The sequence below is a fragment of the Pleurodeles waltl genome, chromosome 1_2, assembly GCF_031143425.1.
Source record: "Pleurodeles waltl isolate 20211129_DDA chromosome 1_2, aPleWal1.hap1.20221129, whole genome shotgun sequence".
Classification (NCBI taxonomy): Eukaryota; Metazoa; Chordata; class Amphibia; order Caudata; family Salamandridae; genus Pleurodeles; species Pleurodeles waltl.
This window is the reverse complement of record NC_090437.1, coordinates 157,060,778-157,076,043: the sequence shown is the minus strand read 5'-3', so window position 1 is coordinate 157,076,043 and position 15,266 is coordinate 157,060,778. Positions and strand designations below refer to the sequence as shown.

Below are 15,266 nucleotides of genomic sequence, written 5' to 3'. Positions count from 1 at the left end.
AACATGTAAAGTACAAAAGGGCATGTGTGCTTTACATGTTACATTTAAAAATGCAGTTTTACTGCATTTTTAAATTTTGCACCAGGTTACCACCTGGTTGCAGACCATGGTATTTTGCATGTGCAAAATACCATTCTGCGAAAAATCGCAATTTGCGATTTTTTGCAGAATTGCCCTCCAGGTAGCAACACAAAAAATCGCTTTTGCGATTTCTATTTTGTGGTCTGCAAATGCCTTTGATGCATTGCAGACCACTATTTTGCACTCGCAAACGGCCGATTTTGCCGTTTGTGAGTGCACATTTTTCTGATACATCTGGCCCATGGTCACTAAAGCCCTTCTATTATACAGGCTTTGTTAATTCCAGCTAGGAAACTGTAACCATTGGGAAGGACAAAACCACTGTTTCTTGTGTAATTAAAGAGATCAAGATGGGCTCCCCCGATATAATGTGTATTACCCTGACCTTTCCACCAAATGTAGTCCACTACATATATAATGTGCATTGTAGACCAGAGGGACACAATGTGAAAAAAGGACTCCAAATATGTCTAACCCTCACTTGTTGAAAGTTAGGTGCAAAGTTACTTAGTGTGTGGGCACCCTGGCACTAGCCAAGGTGCCCCCACATTGTTCAGGGCAAATTCCCCAGACTTTGTTAGTGCGGGGGCACCATTACACGCGGGCACTACATATAGGTCAACACCTATATGTAGCGTCACAATGGTAACTCCAAACATGGCCATGCAACATGTCTAGGATCATGGAATTGTCACCCCAATACCATTCTGGCAGCATCAGCACCTCCCAGGATATCTGAGGTTGCTTCCCACCCTACACAAGTGTAACAAGGATGGATTTTAGGAGGCTAGAGAAGGCTCTTGGCACTGGCCGAGGTATGTTCACAAAAAGGCAGTACACTCATCCAGCCATTGAAACGGGCAGTCCTGACCAATGCAAGACCCTGTCCTCCATCCAGACAATATCCCAGTAGTAGTTATCCCGCCAGATGTCCACAGCATCCCTACTGACCCAGATTCCCAGATATCGGATTGCAGAATCCACCCACGATAGAGGAAAATCTACAGCGAACCTAGGAGTGACAGAAATCAAAGGAAAAATCACAGACTTAGTCCAGTCTATCATTACTCCAGTTAGGCCGCCAAACTGAACAACCTTCTGCAGAACTGAGGTGAGATTATGGGCAGGATCACAGATACAAACCATGACGTCATCTGTCTACATGGAGGCAATGAGCCACTGAAAGGTACAGGCTAATCCGCACTCCCCTTGGTGTTGGCGGAGTCAGGCAGCCAGTGACTCCTTGGCAATCATGAAAAGCACATGAGATAAAGGGCAGCTGTGACGCATGCCCCTGTATATACTGAAAGCAGGTGAAACCAGACCATTAACTTGAACCCTTGAAGTAGGGTATGTAAATAGCAAAGTGAATCATTTCAAAAAAGCTTGGACGGATTACTAGGCACTGCGGGAGAAGAATCAAATGCACTTGTGGCATTTAAAAAAGTAGTGACTGCAGGTTCAGGGTGTGGAGCACGGAGAACGGAGCACAGAGCACGGAGAACAACATATGCAGGTTGTGCACAGTCAACTGGCCTGGGACAAACCCAGACTGGTCAAGGCGCACAATATGCGGAAGAGAAGTCAGCAGACATTCAGACATGATGTTAGCCAGTATTTTACTGTCAACATTAATCAACGAAAGGGGACGGTATGAGTCGCACCGGCTTATTCGGTTTAAGAACCGTAACCAGTACAGCCTCCTGAACTGTGGGAGGTAGGTCTTCAGTGTCCATGGCATCCTCAAGCATGGCCAGATGGTGCACGGATATGCTGGACAATATGTGTTGCACCTGTCTGGAGCCTTATCTGGTTTAAGAACCATAACCAGTAGAGCCTCCCAAACTGTGGGAGGTAGGACTCCAGCATCCCTGGCATCCCTGGCGCCTTCAAACATGGCCAGAAGGTGGATCAGCTCAGCATATTCTTTATGAAACAGAATGGTTAGCCCATCCAGTCCAGGGGCCCGGCTACTAGGCATACTGTGAATAACATGGATAACATCCACAACGTCACGGGAGACATGTAAATATTGCCTATGTGCATCATCAAGCTAGAGAAACTGAGCGGTATCAAAATAGTCTTGCTTAGCTTTCTGGTCCGCTGAGGATTAGTACATATCAGCGTAGTATTCCACAACCACGTGCAGCACCTTCCCAGTAGAATAACAATGTTCGCCATGGGCATCTACAATGTCAGAGAAATATATGGACTGGTGAGAGATGCACATAGCAAAAACACAAGAGTTTTCCCAGCCCTAAGGTGTGCCGGGCCCATCTTAGAGAACTTAATGGCCCTTGACCATATTGGGGGCAGCACTTATATCCTTGTTACCTCCTTGTTCCTTTGCCCACCCTGGAACCCTCTATCAAATTAATAATTTAATTTATGTATTAGATAGCACAGGACAATCCAGCTTTCATAAGGAGTTTCTTGGCAGCTAGAAATTCATGGCGCGTATTCTAGACAGCCTGTGTGAAATCAGTGTAGATGGAAAGCCTGTTTCCTTGGTATAGGAGCTCCAGTGACTTCCTTGCGCGCTGCATAATAATATACCGATAATGTAGAAGATGACTGATGATTGGGCACACCTGGGCTCCCAGCGGGGTTTCGCAGACAAGTGACTGGTCGGCTTCTCCCTGAACAAGGACCACAGCATCTCTTAAATATTGAGCTCAATGTTTCCCATAGCAGTTTACTCAGGTAGGCATAATATCCGTAGATTATTCCACCGAGAGTGGGCTTCAAGGTCCTTGCTCTTGGTCCTAATCACCTCCAGAACCTTCTCCCTCCGCAGCCATTGTTCGTTGCACGTTGCACCAGCATCCTTCACCTCTGACACTCACTGCTCATGGTGATCCACATTATCATAATTTTTCTCCAATCAAGTCTAGCAGTGAGCATGAATCGCATGCAGACTATGATGCATCTCAGACATCAAGGTTTTTGCATCAGGATCTGGGTCTGCACCAAAAGGGTCCATCCCCGGAGGGGGTCCCCATGCGCTCCCTGGCAGGCATCTTCTTAAAAGTGTGCTTACACTGACTGCAATCATGCTTGCCCATGGCGACCACATCCTTTGCAATTCCAAAAGGACTAGAAGCACCAGGTAAGCAGAGTCAGGGAACAACTTCAGTGCAGAGACATGCAGACTGGGAGGACCTCAGCCATCATTGATAAAGGGTGCCAGGGTGAGAGAAGGAATAAGGAGGTAACAAGGATGTAAGTGGTCCCCCTGATATGGCCAAGGGCCATCAAGTCCTCAAAGATTGACCCGCCAGACCCTGAGACTCGGGGGAAGGTGCAGGATAAAGGCCACAGAGTGCAGGCTGCAGGTGAGGCCGAAAAGGAGGAGCTGCAAAGCCCGAGCCAAGGGGAGGGACAGGATCCCCAGGAGGCCACACTAGCAGCAGCTCCAAAGTCCAGGCCCAGCACAGTATCTACCAGGGGGCGGGTACCACCCTAAGCAGCGTAGGTAGCACCAGCACCTGACACTCCAGTGGAGGAGCAGCAGTACAGGGGGTCTGCCCTTTACACAGCACCACTGCCAAACCTGATGATCACTGCTTCTTCAGGAACTGGATGGCGGGATACTCCCCACAGCAAACAACTCACCTACACTGTGGCCCACACCACCGCACCTACCCTCGATAGGTGGCCAGGCCACTGAAGCAGAAAAGCGGGCTTTCCCCATGGACAACTGGAGCTCCCTGCCCATCGGCGATCACCCCTCGCCTCCAGGTAACTCTTGGCAACTCAAACATGGGTTGAGATCCCGGCTCCACCGACACTGCCATCCCACAGCATGCAGGCCATGAATGACAGGTTCCCGGGGTTGGTGGTATTAGATATCAAGCCCCCCCAAACCATCCCACTCTCCAAAAATGGCTCCAGTCTCGAGACCCCAGCAGCCACCGCAGGACAGGCAGATAAATGCCGGATTGCAATCCTAGCCAGCAGAGCCTCCCCCGTAGGAGGCCATCTTGTGGCGCAGCTCCTTAGCACCCCCTGCTTTGCAATACTTCATTGTTTCCATAGTATGTGCTGCAAAATTATTCAGTAGGGCAGGGCACATGCAATCTAACAATATGGTGTACCAATATTTTTCTAGCAAAATCAAGGTGCATTTTCACTTTTTGAACTAAAAATATAAATACCTTCACGTACATATGTCTAGCTCCGTGCTTATTCAGTGCCCCCGATAGAAAATTCTTAGCAGCAACTGATGTATTAATAACACATTTACTGCTATTGTAGTGGCCTGTGCGCACCGCACAAATTGCTAAAATGAATGGTCTTTTTTTTTCACAGAATCACCTTAAAGAATGGGACTAGAGTATGCCTGAATTATTATTCGAAAGCAATCCGCTCAGCAATTGATGGGATTCTGAGACGAAGGTATGTTTCCCATTGATTTGTAACGCTGGTGAGCATTATAGATCGTCGGTGTCTTATTTTTTTATTGCTTCTCGTTCATTGCAATGCTTAGATTGATTTTTAAAGTGTCCAATCAAAGATTTGACGGTTTGAAGATTTTAGTCACGTCTGTAGGCCTGGCCACATCTTTAATAAAAGTGTACTTTATATAGACATTGCAAACACACAGACAACATGGAAGACACGATTTTTATTTGTTAACAAGTTGCCATTTCGAAGACCTTGTGCACATGGGAGTCGCTGAGGCTACCAACTGTTTAGGGCTGGGGCAGCCAAAGATCTTATGAAATGAACATGCAAGGGAGAGTGTCTTTGGGCCTGCTTCCTTCAGCCATTGCCTGCCTGTATTGAAGTTTCCATATTCTATCAGACCAACGAGTATTGCGCTGGTTTACATTTCGGTGATTGTTGATTGGTAAAGACGTAGTCCATCCCTGAGACCATCTTCAGCACCCACTTCAGCACATTGCACAATGGCCCTACAGTGAGCAGCGGAAATGGTGAGGCCGGAGTCAGATGGACTGCATGGCCCATGCACCAGAAAAGTGACTGCAGCTCTAAGAAGGGAACTTAGTGCCACACCTGCATGAGATTCTCCAGCACTGATTGCCAGCCATAAACTAACAATCCTTGGCAGGTTGTGCACTTTATATGTATTATGGTGACAGGGTCTGGCATAATGGTGGTCTTCCGGAGCATATCATTGGCATCACTCATACAACAGAGGCTTGGCATGAAGTGACAATCATTGGCATGTCCTGGTAATCAGAGGCATTATTGTGGTAATCTCTCGCTCTTTAGCGGCCCTGACGTAAGGTAACCCTCTTTGACATGTAGTGGCCATTAAGAGAATTAATCTTGTCACTCCTGGCAAAATGATGCATCTGACATACTGGCGGACAAGCATGGGCTATGAAGGCATTCTTCCCATTGTGGAGCCCTCGTATGGCATGCATTTCTATCAATATATTAATTGGATTTTACTCATAGACAACAAATTCAGTTATTACAACTTCCAGCCCAGCCTCACATCATATAACATAGCTTTGCTATTTGGGGCACCTTCCACCATGGCATCTCAATGCAGGAAAAAACTAAAACTCAAGAACAGTGGAACACAAATACCATAGCCATAATGGGCAGTGGTCCAACAATAGTACATATGAATTCAAATGTATGCAGGTTTAATAGCATACGGCTTAGGTGTGCTAAAAACGGTGTCAGACCATCATTCATTCAGCCTTCAGTCATATTCATGGTGAGGCCCTCTCAGATCCCCTTCAGTCAATGAGAGTAAAAGTTTGCTTAGGGCCACTCTTCGTAGTGCTCCATTTCAGAGTACGTCTAAGAACAGCTTCAGCAAGTGAAACATGCTCACAGGATGTACCAGCCCCAAACTTGTGAAGTAGTACAGAAATCCGGGCACCAGATAATGGGAGACACCCCTAGAACAAACACAGCCCCTCAGTGCTAATATTATGCTCAGCAACCTGCCTTCATATTTGTCCAGGTCAGTGTAATAGATATTTATACCAAGATACCTGAATGTAACCTGTGCCCATCATAGTTGTGCAATTGGGGGCTTGCAAAGGTGTGACTGACCTTCTTTATTTAGAGAAAACAAACAGGATTTGGACCAATCAACTAATGGTTCTGGCAGTTCAGTGAGCTTCCCCAATAAAGCAACCATCCACCACAGTCAAGGAGTAAAGGTGGACATTGTCCATGTAGAGGGATGCAATGTGCATAGTCCCGACGATCTGCACCCTGTTGGGCACACTCCCCGGCCTCACATGACAGCCGAACATTTCTATTGCAAAGAAAAACAAAAAGGGGTGACAGAGACCATCCTTGTTTGTGCATGCTACACTTGCCAGGTGTTGGATATTATCCTCGTAGTAAAGACCAAGGAATTAGGGTCAATACATAGAAATGTCATCCACCTTATAAAAACCGTACCAAATCACATTGCTCGGAGGACACTGTAAAGGTACTTTATTCCATCATATCAAAAGCTATCTTAACGTCATGCAAGGCCACCACTGTAGCCAAGCACCCCTGTGAATGTTCACTAATAACATCGACTAGCCTCCTCAGTCTCATGCTATGTCAAGGAACAAATCTTTTCTTGTCTGAGTGGACAAGAGATGTCAGTCTCTGTAAGTGAGTACTGTGAGGAGCCTATTCACTATTATCTGAGCTAGAACCTTGTAATCAGTGCCCAACAATAATGGTCAATAAGAAGCTGGGTCCAAGGGGATCCTTTTAAGTTTCAGAATTTCTGCTGTTACAGGTAGGCAAGATTTCACCCTGCTCCGGTGTATTATTATAGACCTCCAGCAGACAGACATCCAGCAACTGCTCCTATGTCTTGTAAAACTCAGACGGAAGTCCGTCTGTGCCAAAAATCTTTAATGTATATCATGTGGAATGGACCAAATAGTCTGAAAACCACTATATCAAATTCTATATGTTCCATAGGTTTGAAAAGTAATGAATCGGGACACCTTGCACACATTTTTGCCATGCTTCATCATTGGTTTATTCTTCTGCCCTGGTTGGTAGATACCACCAGGATGGACTCAAACTTAGCTCGAAGGAGTTCAGCATAAGACTGAAATGATTAGATGGAGGGATTCAGGTATACTAAAAATACCTCGTCGTAAACCCAAAAGATATCTTTTTAATAGGTTGGCACCACGGATAAGAAAAAAATGAAATCATGTGGAATGTCTTTGAAATCAATGGTTCATATATTTGCTGTCTAGTGCCAACATGCTTCAACCGATGTTCAGAACCCATTTGAGTCAATGGTCTTCATCAGGTCTGGTAGATCCCTACCTTGAAAGGATACAGAATCGTGCAGCCATAACCTAAATGGGCACAAGGCTGTCATACCTCCATTGATAATGAGCAGTTTTAGCCCAATCTTGGGATCAGATATGCTTCATTGTTGTGAAGTGGGAGCACTCTGTGTAGTCAAACATTCATCAAGAGAATGTGGCGGCATAGCCACCTATTTTTCCCTTCTTAAAAGGTTGGTAAAGTAAAAATGTGGGTGAGGTGCCCTTATCCATCATGTTTGAAACCTAAGGATAACTAAAGGTTGCATATATTCATTTTTGACTATCTGTTTTACCACTTAGCAATGAACCAATCATTTCAGCATTCTCTGTTAGTGCGCTCAGAGTGTCAAGCTCCTCTCAATCCCCCGGGTAGGAACAACTCAAGAGCTGCAGTAGCCACAATATGATTCAATGAGTGTAGAAATCCATGAAGATACCATTTACTTTGTCTTGCACAAATCTGTCTATTTCATTCAAACAAAGGTCAGCCATTAGCGTCTGCATCCGCTACTCTGTCTTGATCAATTAGGCTAGCAGTTTGCCAGATCTATCTTCCTACGTATTCACTCTCACATTGTATTCCCTGGAATCCAGACACAACCATCTCTCCAGTAGTGCACCGTATTTATCTTGTTACTCTGTGAGGACAGTCCTTAAAGAACGATCTTGCACTATTCTTATCTCAAGGTCTCTCTCAGAGCTGTCTTCGGGTCCACAATCTTCTCTATTGCCTACTCATCACGGAAACTGTTTTGATACACACCTCTCTGATCATATATTTGGCACCTCCCACTTCACACCAGCATTTTCTGTCAAACCTGCTTTTTCTGCAAATTGATTTGTGACGCCATCATGCATTATGTTCCTAAATGTTGGCTACTCTAAGGCTTCTGTCTGAAACGTCTGTGACAGTAAGCAAGTGAGGAGCCCACCCCAACAACAAGGAACAGTGATCAACCAATGTCCTGCCTAGTTATTCTACGAAAGAGCTCTTCACAGTCATGTCTGTCATAGTGAAAATATAATCAGTCCTGGTGCGTGACTTGTGCACTGGGGAATAACAGGAGCACCACCTGTCATCAGGGTGTGTATCTCACTAGACATCATGCAAATCCCATCTGTCTGCCAATTCCCTGAAATCTCAGGCTCATTTAGCCACAGAGGACCCTGGAAGTGGGGTGGAAGGACCTATCCAGCTCTGTGTCAAACACACAGTTTAAATCACTTCAACATAATATTGGGACTGATGGATTTAAGACTAATCTTCCGTCAGATTAGTCAGAAAAGTATAGGTGCTGCGTTTGGTGAGTAATGCTGAGCAGCAGAAGTCAACTACCATTCAATCTACCTGCAAGTAGGACATACCTGCCGTAATGGTCAAACAACTGAAGATGTGCAGGAATACGTGCACACTTGAGAGGCCCACTGGCATAAGATGAGTACTGTGTGACACATACCTGACGCCTCCTTCTTTTCTGTAGCTGATGTGTTTTTCTCTCCCCATATGTTTCTCATGCAGCAGGGCGAAATGTATGCCTTAGATAAGCGTGTATCCTATGCTGCCTGGGCAGTCCCCCATACTCCTTGTTCCAAATAAGCAATTTATGGTGGTTTAATTTCAGAATAGTCGGCTTATGTGTAATGGAATATATGTATATCAAGCATGTTCCATATGCACCAGGTGCAAATATAAAATAATGTGACCGTCTGTGGCACCACAGTGGAGTCTCTAATGTTTTGCCTCAAACTCAGCATGCACCCCCACCACCCTCCCCCCGACAGCATCACTGATGCCAACAGAACAACCATAGAACCATCCCTGTGTGGACATACTGACAGCACTATATATCCTCCCAGGGCACCATTACGCAGAGCTTCACCCAACTTACCCCGCAAACTAGTAACCATACAGAAAAGGGTAATAATAAGGAAAGAAGAAACAAAACAGCTACCAGTAGGGAGTCAGCATCAGCAATATCAGAAGATAAGACAGGTAAGCAGTACTTAGAGTGATACGTGAACCCATCTTCCCACCTTGCCAAAACTTTAAAAACAATAAGGTTGTTATAGCCAGTGGCTATTCTTCTATTCAGAGCCCGAATCCACAACCCACCAATGGCTTAAGGATGGCCTTGCCATACTGCTTCTCAAACATGGCCTGTTGTGGACACCGTTGTCTTAACAGTTGTAATCTCAGACATTATGGTGGCTACCTCTGGCCTACAATCAGTATAAATCACACTCATGTTATAGTGATGCATTTGCATGTTTACCTGTAGGACATATTATGCCCATGTGGGAGGAGTACAACAGAGTACCAGATGTCAAAATATATTTGATATTTAGGAACCGAATTAGTATTTACTACAAATTAAAATCTGACATTGCAGTATCAAATAGTGTTTTATCATGACAAAGGCATACTTCTGTTTGGTGAAACTGATATTTTTTACCCTAAATGAAAGGTTTGTATTTTATAGCAAAATATACATTTTTTAAAATGTAAACATAATTCCCAGGCTCAAAATAATTCCATTAATAATATATGTAAAGCTGATATTTGGATAGTAAACCATGCTAAGTTTGCGAAACTCAATCCTGATGTTGTTTGCCTGGTGCCAGATAGCACTTGCTGCAAAGGACATTACTTTCTAAGTCACATACATGCAGTTCATCATCTATTCAGTTAAAGCGTTTGATATGGTTTCCAACCTCAGCGTTAGCTCAGTAGTCTCAGTCTGAAAGTCCTTTCTAGATCTGCTATGCATGGCCTCGCATTGTGAAAGCTGTGTGAGGTTGAATTTTCTCACTTTGCCTCTTCCAAGTTGATTATCAGGCACAAGGCTAATGCACGGGGCCCAGATTCCTCTCCCATACTGGAAAGAGAACATCACCTAGAGATCTTTATTATTAAAATTCTAAAAGATGAGCATCACCAATTGTGAGAAACAGATGTGGTTCATTTAAGTCTTATGCAATACAGTATGGACTAAGGCATCTTGAAGTGTAAATGACACATGCAATGTGGTGAAATATTCGCTCGTTCTTTTAAAAGTATTCTGTTCATCTAATGATATCCCACTGTTCTATCATTTTTCTTATTTTGCAGGCTCTTGCGGAATCACTGACTTGCAAACGTGCAGAAGGACATTACAGAGCAAGGCGCACCTGAATATTATATGCATTCTGTCATGTTGTCCTGTAAACAATGTACAGTTGTACTCTTTTAAAGACGTTGTAATTCGGTATCTTTTTAATGTGATTTGGTTATTCATTAAAAATATAAAGTATAATGCCAATTTCTAAATTAGAGGTGGACAAGACACTGAAAGCTTAAGGCTGATGCCTGGGACTGCCTCAGCCTGAAGTCCTCTTATAACCTCGACCCAATACCGTGTGGGCTTGGTGGCTACAGCTGCCAACCATGCAACACTGGCCACCAGGTTTGAATCCTAGCCTTGGCTCTGCCTCCTGTAAATACTGGCAAATCTCTCTGTGCTAAAAATCCTGTGTTCTGTAGGCTGTGTCTATTGTGAAGTTCTGTTAAATCCTTGGCCAAGATTTGAACTATGTGGCATTGCCAAAAATGAAAAGTGAATTATGCCTGTCACACTCTAATCTCGTTCTCCAATAATGAAGGACAAAGTATTAGTTTTGATGTCACACACAGACACCGTGGACGTCAATTCACCAAAATGCCAGTGGTAGAGGAAGTGACATCAAGCACCCTTTGACCTCCACTTACACGCACAGACACATATCTACACATACACACAGATTCACACTTACACACACACACTCTTACATAAAAACATTCTCACCAGCAAGCACGTACACAACATACATTTAAAATCATTTTTACTTATCTCAGCTGCCATGGAGAGGCATGTTCACATTTTTATTATACTAATAATGAATAATATTTTATCATTCACTATTAGTGTAATAAAAAATTGACAGAAAACAAAGAGAGCGGAGACCCAACTGACGTCCATAAGGACGAGCTGACACTGTGTTCCTGGCACTGACTTTACCACCTCTCTGTCCAGCAGTCGCAAAGACAGTGCCAGTGGACGAAAAGGGCAAGCCAGGGGTCGTAGCTGCGACCCCTAAATGCCGTCCATGACAGATACCCATCTAGTGGCAGATTTGCATAATGTGAAATTGAAAAATCCGAGCTTCCCTGGTTGACCAACTTTTGTGAATCTTGGCAAATATTCTAGTTCACCAAGACCCCATTTTTCCATTATCACTTATGAGAGCACCTTCAAATAAATGAGAACAAGAGTGTGCTGTACAAAAACCTCTCTCATGTGATTGAGTTAATAGTCTATAATGTTCCTCCATCTACATTAAGAGTATAGGCCACATCTAAGGTAACCATGAACCCTAACATGCCTCCTAGGCCCATATTTATATTTGGTTTGTGCTGAATTCGCATAATTATTTTTTAATGCCAATTCACCGAAAACCTAACTCCATACTTATACTTTGGCGCTAGACACGTCTAGCGCCAAAGTTATAGAGTTTCCGTCTTTTTCTGGACGTGAAAACCTACCTTGCATCAATGAGTTGCAAGGTAGGCGTTCCCATCCAGAAAACGACGATGTGGCCTTAGCGCCATATTTATCCACCGTGCTAAAATCTAGCACAGGGTTGGGGGCCTTAAATAATGGCGATAAGCTTGCTTGGCGCCATTATTTAACACTTGGGTTTGGGCAGGCGTTAGGGGACCTTTGGGCATATTTCCATGGTCAGAGACCATGGAAAGAGCACACAGGTGCCCTTCCCTGGCCCAAGGGACACCCCACCCACACCAGAGAGACACCACAGGTTGGGGGACCCATCCCAGGTAAGTATTTTTTTTTCCTGCTCGGGGCCGTGACTTGAGGTCCCCTGCATGGTGCTGCCACCAATGGCCATGCCCAGGGGACATTTGCCCCCTGGGAATGGCCATTGGGGTGGTGGGTACGGCTCCTGTCTTTACTAAGACAGGAGCCATGTCCATCGGGGTTCTGCGCCAGGAAATGGTGTTAAACTGCTTAGAGGCATTTTTTGCCTTTAAACAGTGCAGCTCCATAATTCGACGTACAACCTCCGGTTCCCCCTACGCCTCCCCCATCCGGTAAGCGTCATTTACAATGACACTAACCCGTCATTAGCGCTGGCTAGCGCCATTCCATAAATATGGTGCCCAGCCGGCGTCCAGGAATGGCGCTACCTGGCGCTATACTTTTACACGCAAAACTGCGCTAACGCAGTTTTACGTGTAAAAGTATAATTATGGGCCTTAGTTCGCTAGTGACATTGTCCTAAGGGCATGGGAAGGAATATTTCTCAGCTCATGTTTAAAAACTCTCACTTTTAATAAATACTTTTCATATAATCTGATGTACTAAAGTAAAAATAAACTTCTGCATGTAAAAGCAATACAATATTTTGAATAGATCTTTAATATTCTAACATGGTCTTCACTGTATGATTGACATGCAAAGTATGTTCAAGAATGTGCTCCTGCGTGAACTCTTCGAGCCAGAGGAGACCCCTGCCTGACTCTGACTCAGCGCTTGTTGTTAACTTGTTAATCATCCACCTCTATTCTAAATATACAAATCTGTTGTGCTGGAATTAAAACAGCAGTTCATGGATGCGTAAAAACGTTCTGTTTCTCTTACACACCTGCACGCCCTAAAACACGTTCTGAGGCGCGTATAAAAACTTGGATACACAATGGCACACACACAAACACAGTTAAACGCATAGGGCAGTCTGAGAAATGTATACATGTTTAAACAACAGAACCAACTTGTCTTTAAGTACCTAGGGAATATATGTGCTGACCTTGGTATATGGGGAACAGGTTCAAATCTCGGCCTTAGCTCAACATCCTGTGATTTTGGCAAATCACGTAATCTCCATGTGTCTAAAAAGGCAAAAAATGTGTAGCTCTGTTGTAAATCTTTCTATTGTCCATGGCCAGGTTTATCCTATTGAAACAATAAATCCTTTGCTGAGGATGCATCTGTTATCCCAAACTATCCAGTTGTCTGTTATTAACCTTTCCAAATTGAATTCCCTCCCTTGCTAACCTGGGTGATGGAAATCCCACTATGCAGGACACCCACCTGAGTGTTCTCCTCATGCTAGGCCCTGGATGTAGGTTACCCCTGCATGGATCCGTATCTCAGATTATACACAATTTGTGCAGAACTTTGTTCTATGGGATTATCGTGCTAACATCCAAAAAAGGCTTCAACGCCTCGACTGGGGTTGCAAGCACTATATACATAAAATTACGATACAAAACAATACTCTCGTAGCAAAACAATGAAAAAGTCATAGGCAGGGTCAGAATGGGACAAGGAATAGGCTAGCAAAGCATAGAGCTAAAAAATTCGTAAGATTTGGTAAATAAACGGTAAAATCTGGTTCGCCTGGCCGTAAAACAAGGGTCAAAACTGTTAAAACAAGCATTTGCAATTCAATGGGTCTTGGGTTTACTAGAGTTAAAGCTATTAGCGTTGTAAACTCCTAACCAGACTTTTCTTGCCACATAAACTGAAAAGTAAAACAGTTTTACATAAGCGAGCCTATGGCCACCATAAGCACAAAGCAAACACACAAAAGGAAACAGAAGTTCGATTGCAGTAAAATGTATTGACAAAAGTGCAATTATTCATGTAACTGGCAAAAGTGCAAATATCCATGTAACAGTTTCGATGTCATGCAAAGTTCTCTACTACTGCCTACAAAATAAAGAGAAAAAATAGTGCAGAAACCATACGGAAAACATGGAGCCTTGTATGTTATCAGTATTTGGCTGGTGCGTTTGAGGCGGGCTAAACACTGGAAAAGGCATGACAAGTGCATGCCTTCCACTAATGAAATCAAGCTAATTTTAAAAGGCAAGCCCACAAACCAACCAAACTGATGGGCTTGACATGGGTGTGGTTAAAAGCCCATAGAGAGATTACACCAGGGACGGATCGCGAGTTTATATATTTGCGCTATTGAAACATTCTAATAATTTTATGTTGTGTGCTAAGCATGACTATCCCTCCCAAGAGGTCTTTAAAATATAGTGGCAACACAGCAGGTTAGCAGTGAAATGTCCATAAAAATTCACTAAAGGACAATATATTGTTCAGACGGATAATAACATAATGTCATTATGCAGTTTCACATGGCGGATTGTTTATCAAATGTATGTATACATTTCATTTTCCATCCTTCCCATTCATGCAAATTCCAAGAGTCACTGTATGTTGTTGTGCCCCTGCCCCTCAGTTTTTCCCATACAGGAGCCGCCCCTGGCTGGCATAGATTGTTAAAATACATCATAAGACAAGCAGATCGCATGAGAGTGGCTTAAGTGGCAGTGGAAAGAGAGAGCAGTGCAGATTGGTATAATTAATAAGTGAGAGGAACATAATATTTTGTAAAATCATGAACATTTTTTGGGCTTTCAAAACAGAGCTGAGAGAGAGTGTGTGTGCCTTGTCAATGTGTGTGTGCATAAATCCGAGGTGAAACCCGACAGACAACTCACCATACCCAACTGAAAGCACCTGTATCCAACAATTCATCAGAATATACATTTATTAGTGGGGGTGTAGCACCCCAAATACCCCCCCTCAAGCTACGCCCCTGAGTGGGACTCAGGATGAGTAAGTGAGAGATTGTGAGTTAGAGTGAGTGAGGGAGGTACCCGGCAATTTAGAACTGCAGAGAGACAGGAAGTGAAGAAGTAAGCACAGCTGCCTTTTCCCAAACACCCTTTATGAAGCAGAAGCAGGTCTAAAACATGCGGAACACATTTTTAGTGTTCTACCAAACAAAAGGCAAAGAGTGAAGCAAAGCAGCATCTACTAAAATATCAAAGGGACTGGTCCACCTAAAATT

The 15,266-nt window shown here is 43.9% G+C and overlaps 1 protein-coding gene across 2 annotated transcripts in view; it reads left to right on the top strand.

Annotated features, from left to right (window-relative positions):
- LOC138298125 (C-X-C motif chemokine 11-1-like) overlaps positions 1-14,313 on the top strand; it is a 65,193-nt gene extending 50,880 nt beyond the window's left edge. For both annotated transcript variants that reach the window (XR_011204658.1, XM_069236850.1), the window contains exons 3-4: positions 4,393-4,479; positions 10,474-14,313. Coding sequence is in view for 1 of the 2 variants with exons in the window: in XM_069236850.1 (XP_069092951.1) it covers positions 4,393-4,479; positions 10,474-10,492 (106 nt within the window). In the remaining variant the exon portion in view is untranslated. The remainder of the gene's footprint in view (positions 1-4,392; positions 4,480-10,473) is intronic.
- The last annotated feature ends 953 nt before the right edge of the window (positions 14,314-15,266 follow it).